The sequence below is a fragment of the Xenopus laevis genome, chromosome 2S (genome assembly GCF_017654675.1).
Source record: "Xenopus laevis strain J_2021 chromosome 2S, Xenopus_laevis_v10.1, whole genome shotgun sequence".
In the NCBI taxonomy this organism is placed as follows: domain Eukaryota; kingdom Metazoa; phylum Chordata; class Amphibia; order Anura; family Pipidae; genus Xenopus; species Xenopus laevis.
Window position 1 is genome coordinate 121,043,513 of NC_054374.1, and position 23,034 is coordinate 121,066,546.

Consider the following 23,034-nt stretch of genomic DNA (forward strand, 5'->3'; position numbering starts at 1 on the left):
ATTATACGAAGAGATATTAAAGAAAGATCTCGAGACCCTACAAGAGAGATATATACAAAAAACAAATAAGAAAAAGGCCAATTTGACAAATAAAGAACAGATAGTGAAAGAAAAACTAAGGAGAGATGACAGTCTAGTTATTAAAGCAGCAGATAAGGGAGGAGGGACCGTAATTATGGACAAAGAATATTATATACAAATGTGTCAAAATTTACTAGATGACGTTGAAGCATACAAGAAACTAGACATTAACCCTATGGAAATTTTCAATCAAAAACTACACCTCCTATTGGATGGAGTGAAAACATCAGGTATACTTAATGAGACAGAATGGAGATATTTGAAGATACAACATCCAGCGTTGCCAGTACTATATTGTTTACCAAAAATACACAAAGACCAAAAGAACCCTCCGCGAAGGCCTATTATATCAGGGATCTACTCACCCACGAGCAATTTATCACAATATCTAGACAATATGTTGCAAAAATATGTGGTAAAATTACCCACATATTAAAAAGATTCAACTGAAGTAATTCGAACTTTGCAAGAATTGAAATGGGAACCAAATATGTTGCTGGCAACGTTGGATGTCAAGTCCCTATATACCTCAATTAGACATAGTCAGGGCCTTAAAGCTACAGCCCATTTTCTGGAGGAAGATATAGAAATTCCAAATTCCCAAAAGGAATTTATTCTAAAGGGAATTGAGTTTATATTACAACATAATTTCTTTTGGTTTCAGGGCAAGTACTATTTGCAAATATGTAGGACTGCCATGGGTACGAGGTTCGCCCCCAGTTATGCAAATTTGCATATGGGTTACTGGGAGGAATGTCACGTTCTACCATGCCTAGAGCTGGGGGCCAACCACGTCCTATGGCGTCGCTACATAGACAATATAGTAATTGTCTGGAAAGGCTCTACTGATTCACTGGTTGAATTTCTTACAGCATTGAATAAAAATGATCTAAATATAGAACTCTCTCTAACCTATAGTCATGAAGAAATTAATTTTTTGGATCTGACTATTTACCCAATAAATACACAGTTACAATTTAAAAAATTTTTCAAAGAAGTAGACGCAAATAATCATGTCCTACCTAGTAGTAATCACCACCCACAATGGATTAAGAGTATTCCATTTAGCCAAATGAGTAGAATCAAAAAGAACTGCAGTGAGGAAGTGGTACAAATTAAGCAACTGGAAAAATTAAACAGTAGGTTAGAGGATATAATGATAAGATATTAAAAGAATCATGGGTGAAAGTGGATAAAATAGAGAGAATTAAGTTATTAACCGAAAGAAAAGAAGGGAATAAGGAAATAAAACAGGAAATAGTTTTTTTCTACTACTTATAACCCCTTAGCAGGTGATATAAGTAGAATTATTAAGAAACATTGGGGGATTTTACAATGTGATATGGATTTAAAAAAAGACCATTCCGGACGAACCAAAGGTGGTTTTTAAAAGAGCAAACAATCTAAAACAAATTTCGACAAATAATCACTGTCTAAATAAATAATAATAAATAAAGATAAACAACTAGACACTAGTTGTCAACCATGGGCCGGGTTTTATCCATGCTCCCTCGGCACAGCGTGCAAATATGGCAAGATAAGTTAAACATTTATCTCAGAAGTGAACAAGAGAGAATTTAGAATTAAACAAAGTATCAAATGTACAACCAAAAATTTAATATATTGTTTGCAATGTTCCCGTGGCCTACAGTATGTGGGGAAAACTAATAGAATGCTGAAAGAAAGGATCAGAGAACATGTAAACAATATAAAGAAAGGTAATGACAAACACAGTGTTTCAAAACATTTTAAAGAAGTTCACAACATAAATCCAGCATATTTAACATATTGGGGTATAGAAGAGGTTAAGAAAAAATGGAGAGGGGGTGATTTGGTAAATATGACTCTACAATGTGAGAGCAGATGGATCTATAATCTGGAAACATTTACACCGAAAGGTCTAAATATAGACATAAATTTGAGGGCCTTCCTATGAGCCAATTCCCCTCTATAATAAATATCGCTGAAAGAATTATTTAATTGGTTTTAGGAGAAAATTCATGAATATTTTACTAGTGTAAGTTATTGTTTTTAAGAATTTTTAAAGATAATTATTACTAATACTAGGTTTTCGCTGGGTAAATTAATATGCACCATGATGTAAAAAAAAATTTTTTTTGTAAATTTTTTTAAAAAAAATATTGTTATTTTAGAATGCATTTATTGATTTATAACTATGAGAAAACCATAAAAGAATGTATCTGTATGATATAGAAAGAGCGACTAACCCACACAAGTTTTTTTTACATGGTAAATATGTTGAGTTTATGGTGGTTGCTATGGAGTGAAGCCGTATGGCAACACACAAGGAGCTTTTTTAAGGAGTTAAAAACAATAGAGATGAGTAACCACGACAGCCCAGCAACTAGACAGGGCAAGAAGAGAAAGGAAGGAGAAAACACGCCATTGGAATTATCGCCAGGATTTAAGACGCATGCGCTAATTCAATTTGAAGCCTTTTGAGAAAGTCGAAGGACGAAATGTGTCAAGGCTATTACGCCATCGCTAAGTGCCTGAGGTCTGCACGCGGTGGGAAAAGACGCCCGCTACTTTTCGCACATATACCAACTGCTTGGAGACTCTTAGGAACGCGGAAGCGGTGACTGTGGGGAACATAATATTATATGTGAACTTATCACTGGAACATGTGAGTGTATCTTTTTGATTGTTAATTAAAATGTTTACAATTTTACACTATGTTAGCGCATTCTTATAGTGGGATGAAGTTTTGGAGCCGCATGCAGAATCCGCTGCTGAAATCCACTTCTCTTTAATGTGCATCATTCCCTAAACGTCTGTGATTACCCCCCTATACAAATCCTCATGGTACAAGGCTTGAGATAGTGGTTAATAAATCACAAAGATACGCTTGCGTGGATATAAGGGACACTTTATTCATTATATAAGATAATCACAAAAGGTGTGTGAACACATTTGGAAAATACTACACCATATTGGCAAAAATCTCTCTCTTCTCTTTTATTCTTTTCTCGTGCTGTAAGCGCTGGTTTTCCTTTAAAACTTTGGATCCCTATTTTGAGTCTGAAGGAGAACAGACATACAACATACCGGCAGAGGAAGCGGACAGCCAGAATCCTTGTTATCCTTTCATTTTTACTGTTTGATATATCTCCAATTTTAAGGTATCTGGACTATGTTCGCATTCAGAGATTATGACTTGGACCCCTTTTAGACAATTATTCCAAGTATGGGATCTTTTATCCAGAATGTTTAGGGCATGGGGTTTTCAGGATAAGGGGTCTTTCCATAATTTGGATACTTAAGTCTACTAAAAAAAAAATGTATACACTAATTAAAGGGCATGTAAAGGCAAAAAAATTACTTTGCAGCCGTGCAGAACTCAAGCAGCTTTGTTTGTTTCCCCATACAGCAGTAGGAGAATGTGTAGAGATTTGTATTGGATTTTATTTTTGCCTTTACATCCCCTTTACTGTTTCCAACTACAGCTGCAAGGACAAAGATCATGGAGCCAGATTTAAACAGGGATTCTATTTGGAGGATTATTTTGCTGCAGCCACTGGTTCTGAAGAGTTGGAGAAAGTTTGTATTATACAATACAAAAGCTATAAAATCCACATTAGATTACATGACAACACATGGCACAGTAGAGTCTGCCTATTCTGATTATTAATCAGTCTTGCTGTATCTGCTTCTAGCAGATATTATTTGACTTGTGCCGTTTTGATAATTTATGACAATCCCTAAGCAGCCCAGACCACACTGAGCATGTGCACAGTCTTGTCTTGCAAAGATGTTTAACAAAGTTACAAGATGGTGACCCCCTATGGCCAACTTTGAAAGCATAAATCATTTGTTTGATTAGGCTTGTGGTGCAGTAAGTTCATGTTTATGTTTTGTATACAAAATACAGCATTTCTAGCCTTATTCTATTTTAGACTTTACTTCCCCTTTAAACCCAATAGGATTGTCAATAAGGAATAATTATATTATAGTTGGGATCAAGTACAATGCATTGTTTCATTACAAAAGAGATCATTTTTAAAAATATAAATCACTTGATTAAAATGGAGTCTATGGGAGATGGCCTTCCTGTAATTTGGAGCTTTCTGGAAAATGGGTTTCCAGATAACGGATCCCATACATGAATTATTGACTGCATTTTTTCAGGCACATAGAAACACATGAAATGCAGCAACATAAGCTTTTAAACATTTAGTTGGTAGCAAAGTAAATGCTCTCAATATTCTGTACTTATGGAGGAAAGGATTCAGAACTTGAAAGGATATATTGACTTAAATCTTTTAACGTCATTAACCATAGTAATGTGACTTTGTAGATCGATACTCATGTCCAAGCGCCATACAGGGAAAGTGTAGCTATAACTCTTTATATAAGTCCAAGAAGAAAGAGGATGGAAAAGTACAGGGGGAGATGGGAAATGGATTAAAGGGTTCCTATCATCAGAAAACATGTTTGAAATCCATTTCTCAAAAACCAGATTTTTTTTATATTCAATTTTGAAATCTGACATGGGGTTAGACATTTTGTCAGTTTCCAAGCTGCCCCAGTCATGTGACTTGTGCCTGCACTTTAGGATGGAACTGCTTTCTGGCAGGCTGTTATTTCTCCTACTTAAAGGGATCCTGTCATCAGAAAACATGTTTTTTTCAAAATGCATCAGTTAATAGTGCTACTCCAGCAGACTTCTGCACTGAAATCCATTTCTCAAAAGAACAAACAGATTTTATTTATATTCAATTTTAAAATCTGACATGGGGATAGACATTTTGTCAATTTCCCAGCTGCCACTGGTCATGTGACTTGTGCCTGGCAGGCTGCTCTTTTTCCTTCTCAATGTAACTGAATGTGTCTCATTGGGACATGGGTTTTTACTATTGAGTGTTGTTCTTAGATCTACCAGGCAGCTGTTATCTTGTGTTAGGGAGCTGCTATCAGGTTACCTTCCCATTGATCTTTTGTTTGGCTGCTGGGGGGGGAGGGAGGGGGGTGATATCACTCCAACTTGCTGTACAACAGTAAAGAGTTTAGACCATAGACCTCTAGACAGGGAAAGAGACATTTAGAAAGTCATTCTCCCTAGTTCGCCAACAGTTTCAAATTTGGACAATCTCTTGGTACTTTACTTGGTAGCGGGGTATATAGTTATTTACCATTGTAACCAATTGTTCAGTTAAACACAGGTATCTGCCCTCAGCCTCTTTACAAAAAACTGAATAACTCTTGAAGCACTTGCATAACATGTGACCCAGTTCTTGCACTTATAATGCAGTGTCAACTACTGTAAACAGCATCACTTAATATCCTCCTATTTAATGACATTGTCATCAGCACCCACTGTAGGTTGCCCCAAACAGGTATCTGAACACTAGAGGGTTTAATTCCCTTCTTGGTGGTCTACCTAAAACCTGCTGAAACAATGTACTTCACAGTTTAAGGAATCTGTAATATGAATTTCTGCAAAATCCTTCTGAAAGATAACTTCCGCTTCTTTGTACCCCAATGCTTCTTGATAGTAAGCCTGTGTTGCAACATTATCAGCTCGAATTTGCAGCCACACTCCTTCCAACTGTCCCCTGAAGAATACAATTGCCTGGAAGAGTGCTACCTCTAGTATACAGTTATATTCAGAATAGTAGCAGTAAATAAAGCTCAAAATCCTTATAATAGCTTTTATTTCCATACACGTAAATGCACTGGGAATACTGAACATTCTATTCCAAATCAAAACATGAAGAAAAATGCATCAAATTTGTGTTATTCCTTTACACAAGTGAAGAAAAGGGAATCTTAGAACATTCCAAAAAATAGCACTGGTCACTCCATAAATCAATCTTGTTGGTCTGAATCAATATGTTGCATATTTACTGGTGTGTTTGGGGTCTCTGCCTTGTTGAAACCCCCATTTCAAGGGCATTTCCTCTTCGGCATAAGGCATCATGACCTCTTCAAGTATTTTGATGTATTGAAACTGATCCTTGAACAATCTTGTTTCATCAGTCCACAAAATGTTGCTCCATTTCTCTTTAGTCCAGCTAATGTGTTCTTTAGCAAATTTTAACCTCTTCAGCACATAATTTTTTAAACAATGGGGGCTTCTTGCCGATAGCTTGCCGTCACATAGGCATCTTCTAATTGTAACATTACTCACAGGTAACTTAAGCCATTCTTTGATCTTCCTGGAGTGGATCATTAGCTGTGTTTTTGCCATTTTGCCTATTCTTCTATCCATTCGAATGGTAGTTTTCAATTTTCTTCAACGTCTTTCAGGTTTTAGTTGCCATTTCAAAGCATTTGAGATCATTTTAGCTGAGCAGCCTATCATTTTCTGCACTTCTTTATAGGTCTTCCCCTCTCCAATCAACTTTTTGATCAAAGTATGCTGTTCTTCTTAACAATGCCTGGGACGACCCATGTTACTCAGATTTTTAGAGAAAAATGCTCTATAATCCGCATGATTAACATTTGCTGCCTTCCTTCCTTAAATAAGGGCCATAATTGACACCTGTTTTTTCACAGAATGAATGACCTCACTAATGAACTCCACACTGCTAATTTTTGGAACAAACTTATTATTTTGAACAAGCCTCAATTAATGATACCCAGAATCAGCAGCCTGCATGTCATGACTGTTGAGTCCGTTAGCTTTCTGTTATTCTACTATACCTACTAGTAAATTATTTGCCACATAGAAATATAATTTCTTCCATATCAAGTGATTGATCAGGTTAGTGATGTCGGACTGCTATTATTCTGAACACAACTGTATTTAATGGCACATTGCAATAGAGTACAATTCACCATGAGCTGCTTAATATTCTGATTATTCCACTAAAGCCTGGGCCAGAAGCATCTGTCATTAGAACCCACTGTTCCGGAAGCAGTCAGACTGAGCCAGCGGATGAAGGTATAGTCACCATTTAGGAGACCTTGTTACTTGTTCTTGATCAGGTAGGCTTGATTTTTCTGTCAGATTGAGGACCACATTGGCTCATTTATGCGATAATTGTGCAAACTTTTTGTATCCCCTTCTTTGTAATGAGATCATTAGGCCATAGGCTAAGCAATCCCATTAACACAATATCGCCCTCTCAAGGTGGGCCTGTTGGGGGAAAGATTTTCCAGATTGGCGACCTCATGAAACTTATAGAGTATGGCAACCATTACTTGTAAAAGAATCTTGGCCTTGCTTTAGCAGTTGAATTATCCAGGTTAAACTGTCCGTCTGTGCTCCCAGGAACTGAATGGACTTGGATGGAGCTAACTGGCTTTTTCTTGGTTGAGGTGCAATCCATGTCTTACTAGGAAGCCTTTGATCCACATTACAAGAAAGTCCAACACCAATGGAGGCTTAATCTTCAACTATAAGTAAGTCATCTAAGTAACAGAAACATTTTAGTGCCAAAGGTGGTAAATTACCCACCTTTTGATTTACACAACACCTTATGACATGTTACAGGTAAAATAATGATTATACATTTAAATAGTGGGAAATGAGAGGCATAGTTACCAAATATTCAGTTTTTTCAATCTGTACCTTGGTCCATTTAACATTGCTTATTTAATATCAATGGGCACATTTTAGTAGTTCGATTATGGTATCAGTTAACCTGGTTATCTGCTTTCTGGACAAAGCAAATAACTTATAAGTTGCTGCGGGTTACAACTAGGTGCAAATTTGTGTTGTGCTCTCCCTACTCTTCTATATCCCCTGATTTGGTTCACTTCTGCTAAGAAAGTATAAGAAGAAAGCATACAAATATAGAAATAAACTGTTAGTAGTTGGTTAGATGATGTCCAGCTTGCTGAGGAAACTCCCAGTGCAGTTTGCATAAAGCACATTGGAAAATGTTTTGTATTAACAAACAATCCCTGCCAGCAGTACAGTGGCCTACAGGCAAATATGTTGGTCAGATGCCAGGGCTAATGTCTGCCAGCCATATATGTACATGTGGCATGAGATTTTCACAAGAGACAAGTGCAGCCTGGATGAATTATTAACTAATGAATGTGACCCTCAATAACATAACATTCATAGTGAGTGCATAGAAGTTTAACAGGCTTGGTTTAGGGGATATATATTTAGGCTTTTCCATATATTGCTGTGACACACCATCCAATAGCTGTGTAACGCACCAAGCACATTGCTGAGCATATGTAGATCTGATGCAATATAGAAATATGCATCTGCAACGACATATAGCAATCTGCCATAGTGTCACTAATCAGCTTTTTTCCAAAGAAATATGTTATATTTATTTAGTATTGTGGTGGTGATGTATTATTATTTTTATTTAAAGGGGAAGTTAATTAAAATTAGTCAATTTGCAATCAATAGCATTTTTTAACTTTGCACAAGGCTTTAAATATATCATTTTTGCTAAGGCAATCAGCAGCTTGAATTTTTAATAGATTATTTCCTAAATTCAAGATATTATAGGAGGAATTCCTCTGGTCTCTTTCAAGTACAGCAGGAGGCCTTAGAGATTTGAGTACTGCTTATATAAAGAAATGACCATAAACAATAAATCAAGCCGTACTATGCCAGCAGATGACTTCAGGACTAAGTTAAGTAGAATTAAGTTGAGGTAGAATTAAGTAAGGCTTGATTGAAATCAGTAATTTATTAAAAAATAAATAAATTTTTTTGAGAAATACTTTATAATTACAATTGATAATATTTTAAAGGACAAGAAAAGGCAAAAAAATAAAATCCCTTTTTTACTTTCTTTAATGAAAAAGAAACCTATCTCCAATATACTTTAATTACAAAATGTGTAACGTTTTTATAAGGAACCTGACTGTGTGCAGTGAAATTCTCCCTTCATTTACTGCTGTGGATAGGAATTGTCAGATGGTCCCTAACTGCTGAGCAGGGAAACAATCATACTTATGAACAGCAGGGGGAGCCCCCGCCTTACTTACTAGCCATGCAGAACTCAAGCAGCTTTGTTTGTGACGATCCCTAAGTAGCCCAGACCACACTGAGCATGTGCAGGGTCAGGATCAGGCAAAGATGTTTAACAAAGTTATAAGATGACAGCCCCCTGTGGCCAACTTTGAAAGCATAAATCATTCGTTTGATTAGGCTTTGTGGTGCAGTAAGTTCATGCTTATGTTTAGTATACAAAATACAGCATTTCTAGCCTTATTCTATTTTAGACTTTCCTTGTCCTTTAATAATGCTTTTTTCAACATTTTGCAAAACAATTCTCGGGTGGAGGTAGCCATTCACACACACACAAACGTTGACAGCCACTTTTATTAACTGGGTTGTTTACTATTTTCCATGTGACAATATGACAATTTGAATAGGAGAGGTCCTGAATAGAAAGGTGAGTAACAACAAGTTAATAACAATACATTTATAGCCTTACAGAGCATTTGTTTATTAGATGGGGGTTGTATAATAAATAACAAAAACCAGTTGGAAAGTAGCTGAGAACTGGCCAACTTATAACATACTAAAAGTTAAGTTAAAAGTGAACCACCCCTTGAAAATCTGGTTATTATGCCACCTGTCCATATCTGCGCCAAATTTGAAGGTATTAGAAATGTTTGTTTTGAAGATAAAGAAAGCGGATGACCCGAGAGCCGATACTTATGATATATGAAATTGAACAGCATTCAAAAAGCATACAGTAAATCTGCACTACACGCTGTACAATTCCCTGTAAGCAAAACATATCTTTGCCTGCGTTCATTTAAAGTCTTAAAAGAAACTTTATTTGTGCTGATTCCTGCGGATGTTACAATACATAACATAGAAAAGCAATCCACACACATAAAGGAAGGTAACTCATTTCAAGTAATTGCCTCCTGCAGAGTTAACTGAACCAAGAACTCGATTGTTAACTTGCGTAATTAAAATGCAGGCTATTTCTTCCAGCCAAGCGAGTGCCGCGGCAATGAGTTACGTGTCACCGAAAGAAAACGTACGACTTTAGGTCCCCAGACAGCAGTGGAAAAACCTGACACATTTCTGAAAATAATGGTGCTTTTATCTGGCTTATACTACAATTTAGAGGCCTTTGTCTGAATATGTTTAGATAAACAAATACAAAAGAACAGGAATGTCACAGCTTATTAATGTGCTAGAAAATTGGCTTAATGGAGGTGCCCTTTCTTCCTGTAATAGTGAATGTTTGCAAAAAAAGGTTTTGCACAGAAATAAAAGAACAATTACACTGAGCTTCAAAATGTGTTGGCCATTCACTGCGAAAATTGGACTTGATCAGTAAAAAATTTATTTTTTGAAGTGTTGAAAGTAGGTTGAAATTATTTGTACATACTGAACCTAGATTGACCTATAGTTGACCCCTTCAGCCAATAAAAATGAAGGATCTGCAGATGTTGGACATACCTTGTTCTATACGTATTCCAACCATCAGTTCATTTCTTTGCAGAACAATTCATAGGTTATTATGTTCTTCTGGGACACCCTGCCTCTGTATTCATGTCCCTCAATTCTATATTTCTATGTTTTCATGTCACTGAATTCAGTTGGTTGCTTGAGAGTGAAATTGGTCTGAAAAGGGTGGTTCCTTGTTCCCATGAGTACCTTAAAAGGATTCCGCACTGAAATACATTTTCAAAAGAGCAACTTATTTTGTAATTTAATTTTGAAAACTGACATGGAGCTAGACATGCTAGTTTCCCAGGTGCCCTTAGTCATGTGACTTGTGCTGATAGTTACATAGTTAAGTTGGGTTGAAAAAAGACCAAAGTCCATCAACTTCAACCCCTCCAAATGAAACCCAGCATCCATACATACATACATACACACACACACACACACACACACACACACACACACACACAAACACAAACATACACTGCACATACCAATATCTATACTAATTGTAAATTTTAGTATCACAATAGCCTATGATATGTTTGTTCAAGAAATACCCTTTTTAACTTCAACTTTTCAAGCTTGAACCGTGCATTATCTGTTGCATTATTAGAATTTGGACTATTAACAAGGAAACACTCAGCAGAAAAAATGCAAGAGCTTTTAGAAAAAGACAATACAAGATATGTAAGAGGAAAGATTCAAGAGGCAGAACCATAGTGCACTGAGGTTTTATTGATGTAAAAAAACCAAAAACCAAATCTTATAGAAATTATTTTAATTAGCAAATGATGACAAATGCATAGCCTCTTCTCTCAAGCTCAGCATTTCATGTTTGCTGCTTTTCAATCCAAGATATTAATGACACACCGCAATTTGATTCTTTAGAAAAATATACAGCTTCTTTCCCAACATCTGCACTGTTTCTTTCTTCTTTGCCAACTTCAAGGTTGATTTGCTAAAAGAAACAAAATTAGCAGTGGTTACGCTTGAGTGTTGCTACATTATGATATGGCTTTTAATATTCTATAATAAAATAGAATCTTCCAGGTTAATTTTTTTATGCTTTTGCCAAATTGAAAAAAAGAAAATTGAGTTAACGCAATTAATCCACCGGCCTGTTTGCATGAAGAGTTATATCCAATTTTAGTGAAATAATATTATTGGCATATAAGAATCCAACTAATAAAATTAAATGGTTTTAAATCCAGACATGGACAGAAATAAACAGCAAACCATGTGTTCATACAGAAATATATAATGGAATTATCCATAGAGCTAATTTTAGTGGTAAAGCATTAAAGAAATCTGGAGCTTGCTGCAGAACTACAACTCCCATCATGTAAAAAAAAAAAAAAACACCCCTGAAGGAATGATAAATATTTAAATGTATTCAAATATATAATTGTATTAAGTATTACAATAGGGAATTCAGAGTAATTTTGAAAAGTTTAATATTTTTGAAAAATTATTAAACCCTTTTTTTTCTCTTGTCAATAAAACTTTCCCAAAAGTGTAAACACATTAAGGAAAGAATAATAAGAATTTAACTCGGGGGGGGGGGGGGGGCTATAGTCTGAAATGCAAAACAATTCTACTGAAGTAACCCCACACGTTTATCTTTTTTATACCCAGAATGGTAGAACCATAGAAGAGATGGTGTCTAACACTTCCAGTAAAACATTTCTTATACTTGAAGGGCCTGCACTTATACACAGACTGATAAAACAGTTCCGTGTGGCCACAGCCTAAAAAGTCAAACTGTGAATGGTGTTAAAAACAAACTTACAGATTACATACAAATATTGACAAATATAGGTGCTAAAGCTGTCCATAAGAATTTGGAATAGGCTTAAGCCATATGGGCACACAATTTACCCTTTTGTGGTAATAGTACCTGTACTTTTGATTAGCATTTTAATTAATGCAGTACTGCTATATTAAGCTGGAATGCTGGGGGAAAAGGCTGTTTTTATCAGAAAAACATGCTGATTATGTCTATTTTGTGTATTTAGTATCATTATAATATATTTACTTCTCTAAAACTTTACTGGATTTAAAGGAGAATTCATCCATTAACCAAAAAAAAAACCTACCCCCCTACCTTACGTAGACCCTCCTCCCCCAGCCTAGCTGCTCTCCTGGGGAAATGCCTCTAACTTTTTACTTCCCCCACGGTGCAGATTCAGGGATCGCAGTTCACGGCAGCCATCTTCCGGGTCTTCGTGTCTTCTTCCGGCACTTCAGCAATTCCCGTCTATTTTTGGCACATGCGCAGTTGTCGTGAACCGGGAAATTGATCCAACTGCGCGTGTGCTGCTTCGCTGGTCTCAGTCTCAGATTACCGAAGACCAGGAAGATGGCTGCCGTGAGCTATGATCCCTGAATCTGCAACAAGGGGTAAGTAAAAAGGTTTGGGCCATTTCCCCGGGTTAGCAGCTAGGCTGGGGGGGGGGGGGGAAAGGCAGGGGGTCTACATAGGGTAGGGTTTTTTTTTTTAGTTAAGGGTTGAATTATCCTTTAACAGTTTGTTTTTATTAGAATCCTTTCAGGTGTTAGAGCTTAGCAATGCTGCTCAGCTGCATGGAACACTTCATAGAAAATTAATATGTCCACAGCAGTTACACATTCTGATAAATGTGTCAATTTGTCAAAAGTGTTTCTGGTGTACACTGCAGTTACTATCCCTATTGTAATGCAACAATGGCCAGTTATATTTTGGTACTGCTGCGATTTCTGTGTTTCAATCATAAAACAATGGCTGTTCCCATGAATGGTTGCTGACATACTGTACCAGGCTTCACAGTCGAGGCCTTTTATTGACAGCCTATCTGAATACTTTGCAAAAGCGTATACCTCTTTTATAGTTAGTGCCTTATGCTCTTTAAATGGAATCAATCGTTCTGTCAGTATGTCCCAAGCAACAATTGTAAAACTAAAAAACAAACTCTGCAAAAACATGACTGAGTATGTAGATATTTAGCATTTTTAAATAGATTATGGCCCAACAATACGACAAATCTTTTTTGGCAAATATCTGCTTTCTGCGTGTAGGCAACTTGAAATGCAAGTCTGCCTGTCTGTAGGTGTCTGAAATGTGTACCTTGTGTGGGAGCATATCACAGGTAATTGGGGTGTTAAGATAAAAAAATGAGTGTGGGTAGAGTGCAGCCTCAAAATTGTAAGCTGCAATTGCCCTTGTTTTGGGTTCAGTCTGTGTCGTTATATACAATTCACAACATGTGGTTCTGCCGCTCTGTCATAATCGAATGAAAATGTCACTTATTTTGTCACAAATTGCTTTCATTGAATATGTCTGCAGAAGAGTGAATCAATGAATTTGGAAACACGATGAAAGAAAATGTACTGCTTTAATTTGGACTGTATAATTATACATGGTTAATATGATTACCTTAACAGTCAGTTTCGGGCTCTGGGTGGTTGATAAAATTGCTGTGTTGGTCTTGTAGATCTTGGTTGGCCATCACCTCCTCTACGAAAATCAAGTGAGTCCCCAAAATGTTCTTCTTCTTCCTATAAAGCAAGAAAATAATCATGCCTTTTCAATTTGATATGCAACAGTTAATCTACACTTAACAGACCAAGAAAATATCATAAAAAAAGTTTCATCCTTTAAAGTGGACCTGTCACCCAGACACAAAAATCTGTATAATAAAAGTCCTTTTCAAATTAAACATGAAATCCAATTTCTATTTTTTATTAAAGCATTCATCGCTGTTGTAAGCTCATTTAAAAATCTCAGCTGTCGATCAAATATTGTCTGCCACTCCTCTATGCCAGTGGCATAGAGGCGGGGCAGACAATTACTTTCACTTTCTATTCAGCACTTCCTAGATGTCACTGCTCTCCCCACATTCCCCTGTTCTCTTTACCATTTAATTGTGTAGCCAGGGCATGGGGATGGACATCGGGTCCCCCATTCTGGTGCACAAACAAGATTCTGAGATGATACAAGGCTTGCCTTAATAACAGTGTCCACAAAATGGCTGCTGCCTGCTTGCTATAATTTTGAAATCCCAGACTGAAGGAAGCAAGATTCAAATAATTTATATAGTGTAATTAAAGTTCATTTTGCTTGACTAATGTGATAAAATAGGATTTTGAATAATTTTTTTTGGGTGACGGGTCCCCTTTAAGTTTGAAGGTTTTTTTTACATTTCTCTGTCATTTCTTTTCATGAGCACCATACATTATATAATGAATAGTTCAGTCAGGCTATATAATACTCCAGGTATACACACAGGAAAAGCTACAGATGGAGCGCAGTATACACAGTGTTTTGCCATAATGTTAGAGAAAAGCCATCCTCTAAATATAAAGTGACAAATAATCATACGAGTAAACTTGCTGGTCATGTGCCTTTCAGTCTCAAAATCTGTGTAACATTAAAGGGCAGTTTGGTTAGAATATAAGTGGTTGAGCTTGTGTGCACACAGTCCATTCACATCAGATCCCCTGGTGCCAGTCCCTCCTTGGTTTATTTTAATTAGGGGTTGAGGGCATAAAATTTGAACCCCTATACTAGTGGCAATAAGGGTGTGGGTCAGTTTTTAACTGTATGACTGATCAAACCCCATTGGCAAACAGTTGTGCATTACTTGGAAATTATACTTTTCAGACAGATTTCATGTACTATTTTATGAGAACAAAAATGTATAGAGAAATCCTCTAACATCAAGTCCAGTCAAACTGTGTAAAAAGCACCCTGCTGCCTCACAAATAAATCACATCACTCCTGAATTGCAACAGCTTGAATAATTATAGTCCTTGCCAGACACTCAAGATACTTTGAATCATTAATTCAAATGTTAGATTTTTCTAAAGACAATCTCAACTACAATTATGTTGCAGTTAAAAACCAACATAGATGTGGTGTCTCGGGCTCCCTTGTTCCAATTGCTACCTCTACGTTGTTAAACTCAGCGGCCCCCAACCTTTTTTGGCCCGGGGACCGGTGTAGAGGCAATTTTTTTTTTTTTGCAAGGACCGGGGGTGCAGGAGTCGGCGTCCAATTCGGGCACGCCACGTTAATTGTCCCCTAGGCTCGGCGGCCCAGTTCAAGACTGTCTGCGGCCCGGCGGTTACGGACCCCTGGTTTAATTGGTGTCTTGAAACTGTGTAAAGAACAGTGAGAAACCAAATGATTCTCTCGAATTTTCTCTTTCTTATGAAACAATCTTGTGTGCATATTTATTTGGGTTATAAATGAATAATCTTTTTAATTCTAACATGATTTTTTTTCTGTTAAGGAGGTAATGTAAATAAGAGGCTTTATTATATGCCATGGGCATATTATAAATGAGATTACAGAATGAGTACAATTAAAATGTTATAAATGTCATGGAGACTGGAACTTTTTTCATCTACAATATTTCTCTTCAGAAAGTCTACTGTAAAGCCGATTTTTCTGAACTATACAGCTAATGAATTTACATTGCACAACAAACCTAGTGGTGCTTACATTTGTAAATAAATAAAATGGTTTATAAAGTCTACAAAACACTGGAAGAAAGAAACTGAAGGAAGAGTAAATAAAGCAGTGTCGATGCTAAAATGTCTGTGTTTTGTAAATCATATCAAGAAACCACCAGTGTGGTCGATTAAATAGGGCACATTGATTTTTTTTGTTCACACTTTGGAAATTACAAAATAACACAAATTAATATTGATTTGTAATCCTTGTATGTAACAAAGCAAATTAAGCAGAAAGCAATTAAGAGAATAATAATAATAATAATAAAAAAGACTTATGAGTCCTGTTTCCATTAACATTATACTACTCCTAAAATTGCAAGAACTTCAATCTGATCATTTATTTTTCAAAACACACACAAACAAGTTCTATATAAAATGGAAAAATTCCAGTAAATACATCTTGTCTAAACTATTATAACATACCAATGTTCAATGCCACCCAAAGCTTCAAGCTGATAACTTGTATCTCCACCAAAGCACACAGGGCCCTCTTCAGAAAGTGTCTAATTAGAAATGTTCTCAACTTCAACACAAAATACATATGTCTAATTTAAAGAATTTATATTTACTTATGAAGCAAACTGTACTGAATATTTCCTCATTTCCAGATTTTTAGATTAATGTAAGCATTATCTTCAGCACACATTGGGGGTAATTTATAAGGTTCACACAGCGCATATTTATTCACAAATAGTTATTTTGCCAGTGTTTTTCCCTGACCGCTGAAATATTGCACTGCTGTGCCCGTCTTTCCATTTTGTTTTGCGAATTTACATTGCACACAAATATTCAGAAATGGCTCGCAAATGAGACGGGTGTTTGCAACTGTGCAAGGTCTATGTGCGCAAAAATATTGTTGACAGTAAATTAAATTCGAGAAAACCGTTTTGTGAATCTTTGCTCCTCCACCAAAGTCACGGCATAACTAAAACACAAATATATGTGCATAAATATTCACAATTTGTGATTATACCATATTTAAAAGCCCTTATGGACATTAGCAGTGCACATAGTTTATAAGTGAGCCCTATTTTCTTCTACCATGTTTGTTTACATACCCATGCTTCTGCCTGGATAGGCCGGATGTTTTCTAGTAGCACTTCTTCATAATTTCCATAGTCACTAAATTTCACTACAGCAGTTGTTCCAGAAGAATGAAGAGCTTCTACTTCAGCTTTGTAATACTAAAAGCAGAGGAAATAATAACAATCATGACTTTTTTTTATTAGGACAAGAATTTCGTAACAATGGATTATGCTTCCCATATTGGTGAGAGAAATATTCTTAAAGCTGATGGTACCTCTACTGGCCATGGTAGACACCCCTTCTAAATGATACATACATTTCAACCTTTTTAATATCAGCACACTTGTAGTTTTTGTGGATTCTTTACCTGGAAGAGCTAAGGTACTCAGAGTCGAGGGCAAGAGTCTACACGCTGATTTACGTCCACAAGTGCAGTGAGCAAAGTGAAAGTTTGACTGTGATCTCCATTTTTACATCTTACAATCTTACCAAACAGCATTTGCCTTGGATTTCCAGTGTCACTGAGATCGCAAAAGGGTGATGCATCTGATTGACCAAAGTTATGGAACCTGCATGTGCATTTCATTACATATAATAATCATATCATAATTTTAAGTGTTTGTATTGGATTTTTTAGGTGCAAGTGTGCTAGGCCTTTTCACTCTGGATGCAAAGGGAACCCTAGAGCTACTGCCACCTCCTGACGAGGTGCCCCTGCATCAATAGGCGCACAGTGCTCAATATAGAGCTGAAGGCAGGAAGAACAGCGCCAAGCACAAATATATGGAATGCAATTTGACAGTACCATAATGAAAGGGGTTTAATGTGCAACTCACTGGGGGGCAAAGTGGGGAAGCATAACTCTGCTTGCAAAGGTAAAAGAACTCTAATGTATTCATATATAAAACCCCAACAAACCAAATGATAAAGGTGCAAGTACAGCAAACTGCAATCATATCTATAAATAGAAAAAAAAGAAACTTAAGCTCAGTCATTGATAATTGACAATAACAAAAAGAAAATTAGATTTACATGGTAAAATGGGATGGTAGGTTAATTAGTAACCCAAGGCTGCTCTACAAACATCCTCAATACGTTTGCTTTTTATGCATTATATTTTTATAGATACCTACATTGGTTGAGGGGTATAGTTTTCCTTTAATAATCTTACTCCTAGTATATTTACATCAAAACATGCCATTAAAAAGCTTACACATTTCAGCAGGCTATGTGAAAGTTTCTTATTTTTTCAGCACCTAGCATACACAGCCATAACCAATAAAACTGTGCATGAACCAAGAACCATAAGAATCTAAATTTGTCTGCTCAATTTATGTGTTTGGTCATTAATATAAACATATGAAATTAATTCTTGTAAATTACAGCAGTCATATAACAAATAAAAAAAGGATTGAAGTAGAATATACATCCTACCTTGTTGTCCTCCCAGTAAAGAGCCAAACATTCATCACCTTGTCTCCAGCTAAATCCAGAATAGACTGCTTCCAGAGGTCTTTCTGGTTTTATAGGTCCAGACCTTTTTTTAGTATTGTTGGAAGAAAACATCTTGTTTTTGTTATCATGTGAAGAATTTAGATTTGTTACAATGTGTTTTATAGGTCCAAATTGTCTTGTTTTCGGATCAAACTCTCCATTTGATAAGTCATTAGCACCATCTTTAATCAATATAGTTTGATAATTAGATAGTTCATTATTGGCACTAAAACATTTTTCATTTGGTATAAAAGTTTCAATGTTTCCTGTCTGTGCTCTCCTGTCAGTATGAAATTCAGAATTATATCTTTGGTCATCTTTTTTACCACGTTTTTGATATGAACCTTCTGTAGTACTATTTTGATGGTGAAATTCTTCTTTCACTTCTGTGTGGTTGCCTCCCTTTATGCCTCTGCCTTGCATAGGATTCGTATATGATTTTTTATAACCCTCATTTTGGTGGCTAGATGGAGGATGGGAAAAATCCTTTAGTCTATCATTTCTTGGATATCCTCTTTCACATTTATTTCTTTCTTCCATCCACTGTTCCGCTACTAATGAACTCGGAGGACCTCTGTTTTTTGGAGGCCCGTTGCCTTCGTATTGACGAGTAGCTTGAATTTCCTTCTGAAATCGTGGGGGCTTCTCATTTCTAGGAGCTCTAGTATCATTTCGATTAAATTGACGTGGCTGGTTGTAGTCCTTTATACCATTCTGTTCTAAATTCAGAGCTTTGTGATGTATCTGGCTCTGAGACGGACTCTGCAGTTTGTTATCTGCAACAAATAATTAATGAAGATAAGTAACAGAAGGAATAAAAACCTGGGCCATTTATGCACATTTTTGCAAATGCACCTACAATCCATCAGTTCTGCTACTTAAAGTTAATTTAAACATGAAAGACCACATTTAAGTGTAATGGGTAGACACATATAAATATTGACTGACAGACATTGGCAGTCTCATGAAGCCTTGAATGAGATCTGTGCTATGATCCTACTTAAGAAAAATATATATACTGCACCAACAACCATATAGGCAGCACAAATAAGCTAAAGCTGTTCCTTGTCATACAATTTTACAAGGGTTCCTCATAACTTATCAGAACTTCTTAATTCTCTACTTTAAACTAACATTAGTCCCTCGGAGTTCAATTGGCAATGATAGTATAAAGACAGTCCATTATTAAAGAGGATGTTCACCTCTGACCATAGTTTAAATTCGAAAAACCCATTGTGACAAAAACATTTTTGTAAATCAACTTTATTATTTTAAATGCATTTTTTATTACATTCAATGTTTTCAAGCTACAGACCATATTAACTGTGGATCGCTGCTGCCTCGCTGGAAGGGATTTCCAATACTAGCTTGCATCTTGTCCATACAGGAAGCTGACACTAAACTGGTTACTGGGCATGTCTTCGTTTCACTGTTTCATTTGCATATTATTGATGGGATCGGCTGGCAAGATTCAGTCAAAAGGATCAGTGAAATTCAAATTAAGCAGGAGAGGAAAGGCATGCACAGTAACCAGTTTAATGTCAGCATCTTGTATGGGCATAATGAAAGCTGGTGTCAGTGATCCCTTCCAGATGGGCACCAGAGAGCAGAGAAGAGAGGATTTTAGCCGCAGTGATCTACCACTTATATGGTCTGTAGCTTCAATACTAACCATTTAAAATAATAAAGGTGATTTAAGATAATTTACAACATTTTTTTTTTTTATCACAGAGGCTATTCAAATTTAGACTATGTTATGAAGGTTAACATCTCCTTCAACATAAAACTCAAATCATACACAGAAATGAAGAAGCACTGTTTGGACACAATCAAAATTATACATAAATAAAAAAGAACAATATCTTAACAGCTTAGACTCTCCAACACATCAAATTATCATATTTAAAGAAGAAACATCTATTAAAAAATAATATTCTGAACAAGCTAAGTTGTTAATAATGATGAGTCTCTTAGCAAAGGGAACTTAATCCTTCTGGTCAAGAATATGTGTATACAGAATAGTATCTGTGTATATCTCTTATCTCAGTGATGTATCACAAACACATAATTCTGATATATATATATATATATATATATATATATATATATATATATATATATATATATATATATATATTATATATATATATATATATATATATGTCACCTTTAAGTGTCATGCTTTGATGTGTTGACTCTCTAAGGGATGCTGAAAACTCACTTTCCTAGTTAAAATTTGATTTGATTTAAAGATTTTAAATGACACTTGAAGCACATTAGACAGTTCTCTGCATGTGATCCAGCTTTTCTGAAAAGCTTCTGGCGTAACTTGACAGTTTATTTTCCTTTTTGATGCGTTTATTACAAACAAGAATGAAGGATCTTGGGCAGCCTGACACCCATCACAACAGATAATCTGTAGCTCAGTTTATGAAAGATATATAACCACAAAATCCCCTCCAATCATATCTATCATTTTGCATATAGTATTAAGGGGTATTTCAGAGTGAAAATGTGTACAAGGGCATGGATATATTCTTGAAGGACTTATCAGCTTGTTTGATATAGGATATCTCTAATATTTTATGCACTAGCCCAAAAAGCTTTATATTCTCTTGAATGGGTGGTTTTGCCAATTTTTGTTTAGCAGCATTTTTTCCAAAAAGGCATTACCAGTTTTACATCACGTTAGGCTTTGCTACATTATACATAACTTCATGGACACAAGACACACTCATGGCTGGACACTCATCTAGTTTATTGTTATCCAAATTAACTATATTACTGAATATGTACACATTCCCTTAGATGCCTATTTACTTTATTTTGAGGTCGAGGAAAAAAAATGTGCAAGCTAAAAAATAAATAAAAAAAAGTGATTAAAATACATACAATTTTTATTTTCAAGTGCTAGCTTATTTAAGGAAAAAAACAGACAGAATAATACTGTGCACATTTTTTCACAGAAAAAAGTTGCATGTGAGTGAAAATCATAATTTTTTTTATTAATTTTCAACGAGGCTAAAAAATGTGAATGTTTTAAAGGGATACTGTCATGGAAAAGCATAACAGTGCTGCTCCAGCAGAATTCTGCGCTGAAATCCATTTTTAAAAGAGCAAGCCAATTTTTTAATATAAAACAGTACATATGTTGTTAGTTCCAAATGTCTGTCCAGGTAGCACCTGCAAATGTGGTACACAATAAAAATGAATCGGTAATGGCAAAGCATGGGTAGATGAAACACCTCATAAAATATGCTTTTTTTCGCATGGTGGAGAAATCAAATTTTTGTCATGATAGATATGTTTGAAGACAATTTATTCAGGGCCAGTACTAAAATTAGACTTTCAATATTTTGTCACAGCATTCCTGTTATGTTACTTTAATGATGTTATAAAATGTGAAAAGAAAACATTATGTTGAACACAAAAGCTGCATAAGAGCTGTTGTGCAGTGAGCAGAAAAATAATTAAAACTCTTATCTGGATGATTTGAGAGATGGAGCAGTCAGAGTTACAATATGAAGTAAAATTAATCAAAATGTTTTAAACACTTCTTTTTGTAGAAGAAAACATGTATTGCAATATTTTTTGTGTTAAATGCCTACTGGATACTGTGAATATGTTCAGTACAACTGCAACAAAAATGAGATGAGATTTTTTTAATCATAGACTATTACTTTATGCAACTGTAATATGCTCTTGTAAAAATGATTTAAGTGATCAAGTATCCGTTTTAAATTAAAACCTTCATCCTTTTTGACACGTGCACAGTAGGGGTTATGTAGAAAAAGGTTGATAGAAATATAAATGCCATTTTTGTTTCTTTCCCCAACATAAAGTGGTGCTTGAAAGTTTGTGAACCCTATTTTTATATGAATATGACCTAGATCATCATCAGATTTTCAAACAAGTTCTAAAAGTAGGTGAAGAAAGGAGAAGTTAAACAAATGAAACAAATTATTATATTTGGTCATGTATTTATGGAAAAAAAAAAGATCAGATTATATATCTGTGTGGCAAAAGTAATCGAAGCTTTAGGATTATCATAATATGAATGTGAAATCAGAGTCTGGTGTTTTCAGTCAATGGGATGACAATCAGCTGTGAATGAGAGACCTGTTTTGTGTACAAATGGAGGAAATGAAAGACTTTTGTTGCCCTACTCAGATGTGTTCCACCATCAAAGATAACTCCAAACAATATATTTTTTTATTACTTGTTATTTTAAAGTGAGTTTGTATATTTAAGTACTGTGAAATTTAGGAATTACTTTTTCAAGCAACATTTCTCCTATCTGCAGCAATGATCTAAAGATATGGCTATAAACTAATCTTCGAAAGGCAATGGAAGCAATGCTGGTTCTGGTAGCAGGAGATAAAATCTTCCCCTAAGTATATGCGTCATAAATGTATGAGCGGCACTATGGTACACTTCTGCCTTGCAGTGCGGAGGTCTCAGATCCAAAACCTCTGTTTTCCCCTTATACTCTACTTTCCTCTTACATTCAAGGCAAGTCTCAAAGCATTTCAGGGTGATTGATGTTCATATTTGGAAGTGTAATCCCCTTTCATCTGTCTGCC

General features: G+C 35.6%; 1 protein-coding gene across 1 annotated transcript in view; it reads right to left on the bottom strand.

Annotated features, from left to right (window-relative positions):
- Positions 1 to 11,150: 11,150 nt before the first annotated feature.
- tdrd3.S (tudor domain containing 3 S homeolog) overlaps positions 11,151 to 23,034 on the bottom strand; it is a 94,644-nt gene continuing 82,760 nt past the window's right edge. The window contains exons 11-14 of the mRNA XM_018249917.2: positions 18,392 to 19,227; positions 16,990 to 17,115; positions 13,848 to 13,969; positions 11,151 to 11,393 (exon numbers count right to left, since the gene is read on the bottom strand). Of these exons, the coding sequence (XP_018105406.1) occupies positions 13,856 to 13,969; positions 16,990 to 17,115; positions 18,392 to 19,227 (1,076 nt within the window). The 3' untranslated portion in view covers positions 11,151 to 11,393; positions 13,848 to 13,855. The remainder of the gene's footprint in view (positions 11,394 to 13,847; positions 13,970 to 16,989; positions 17,116 to 18,391; positions 19,228 to 23,034) is intronic.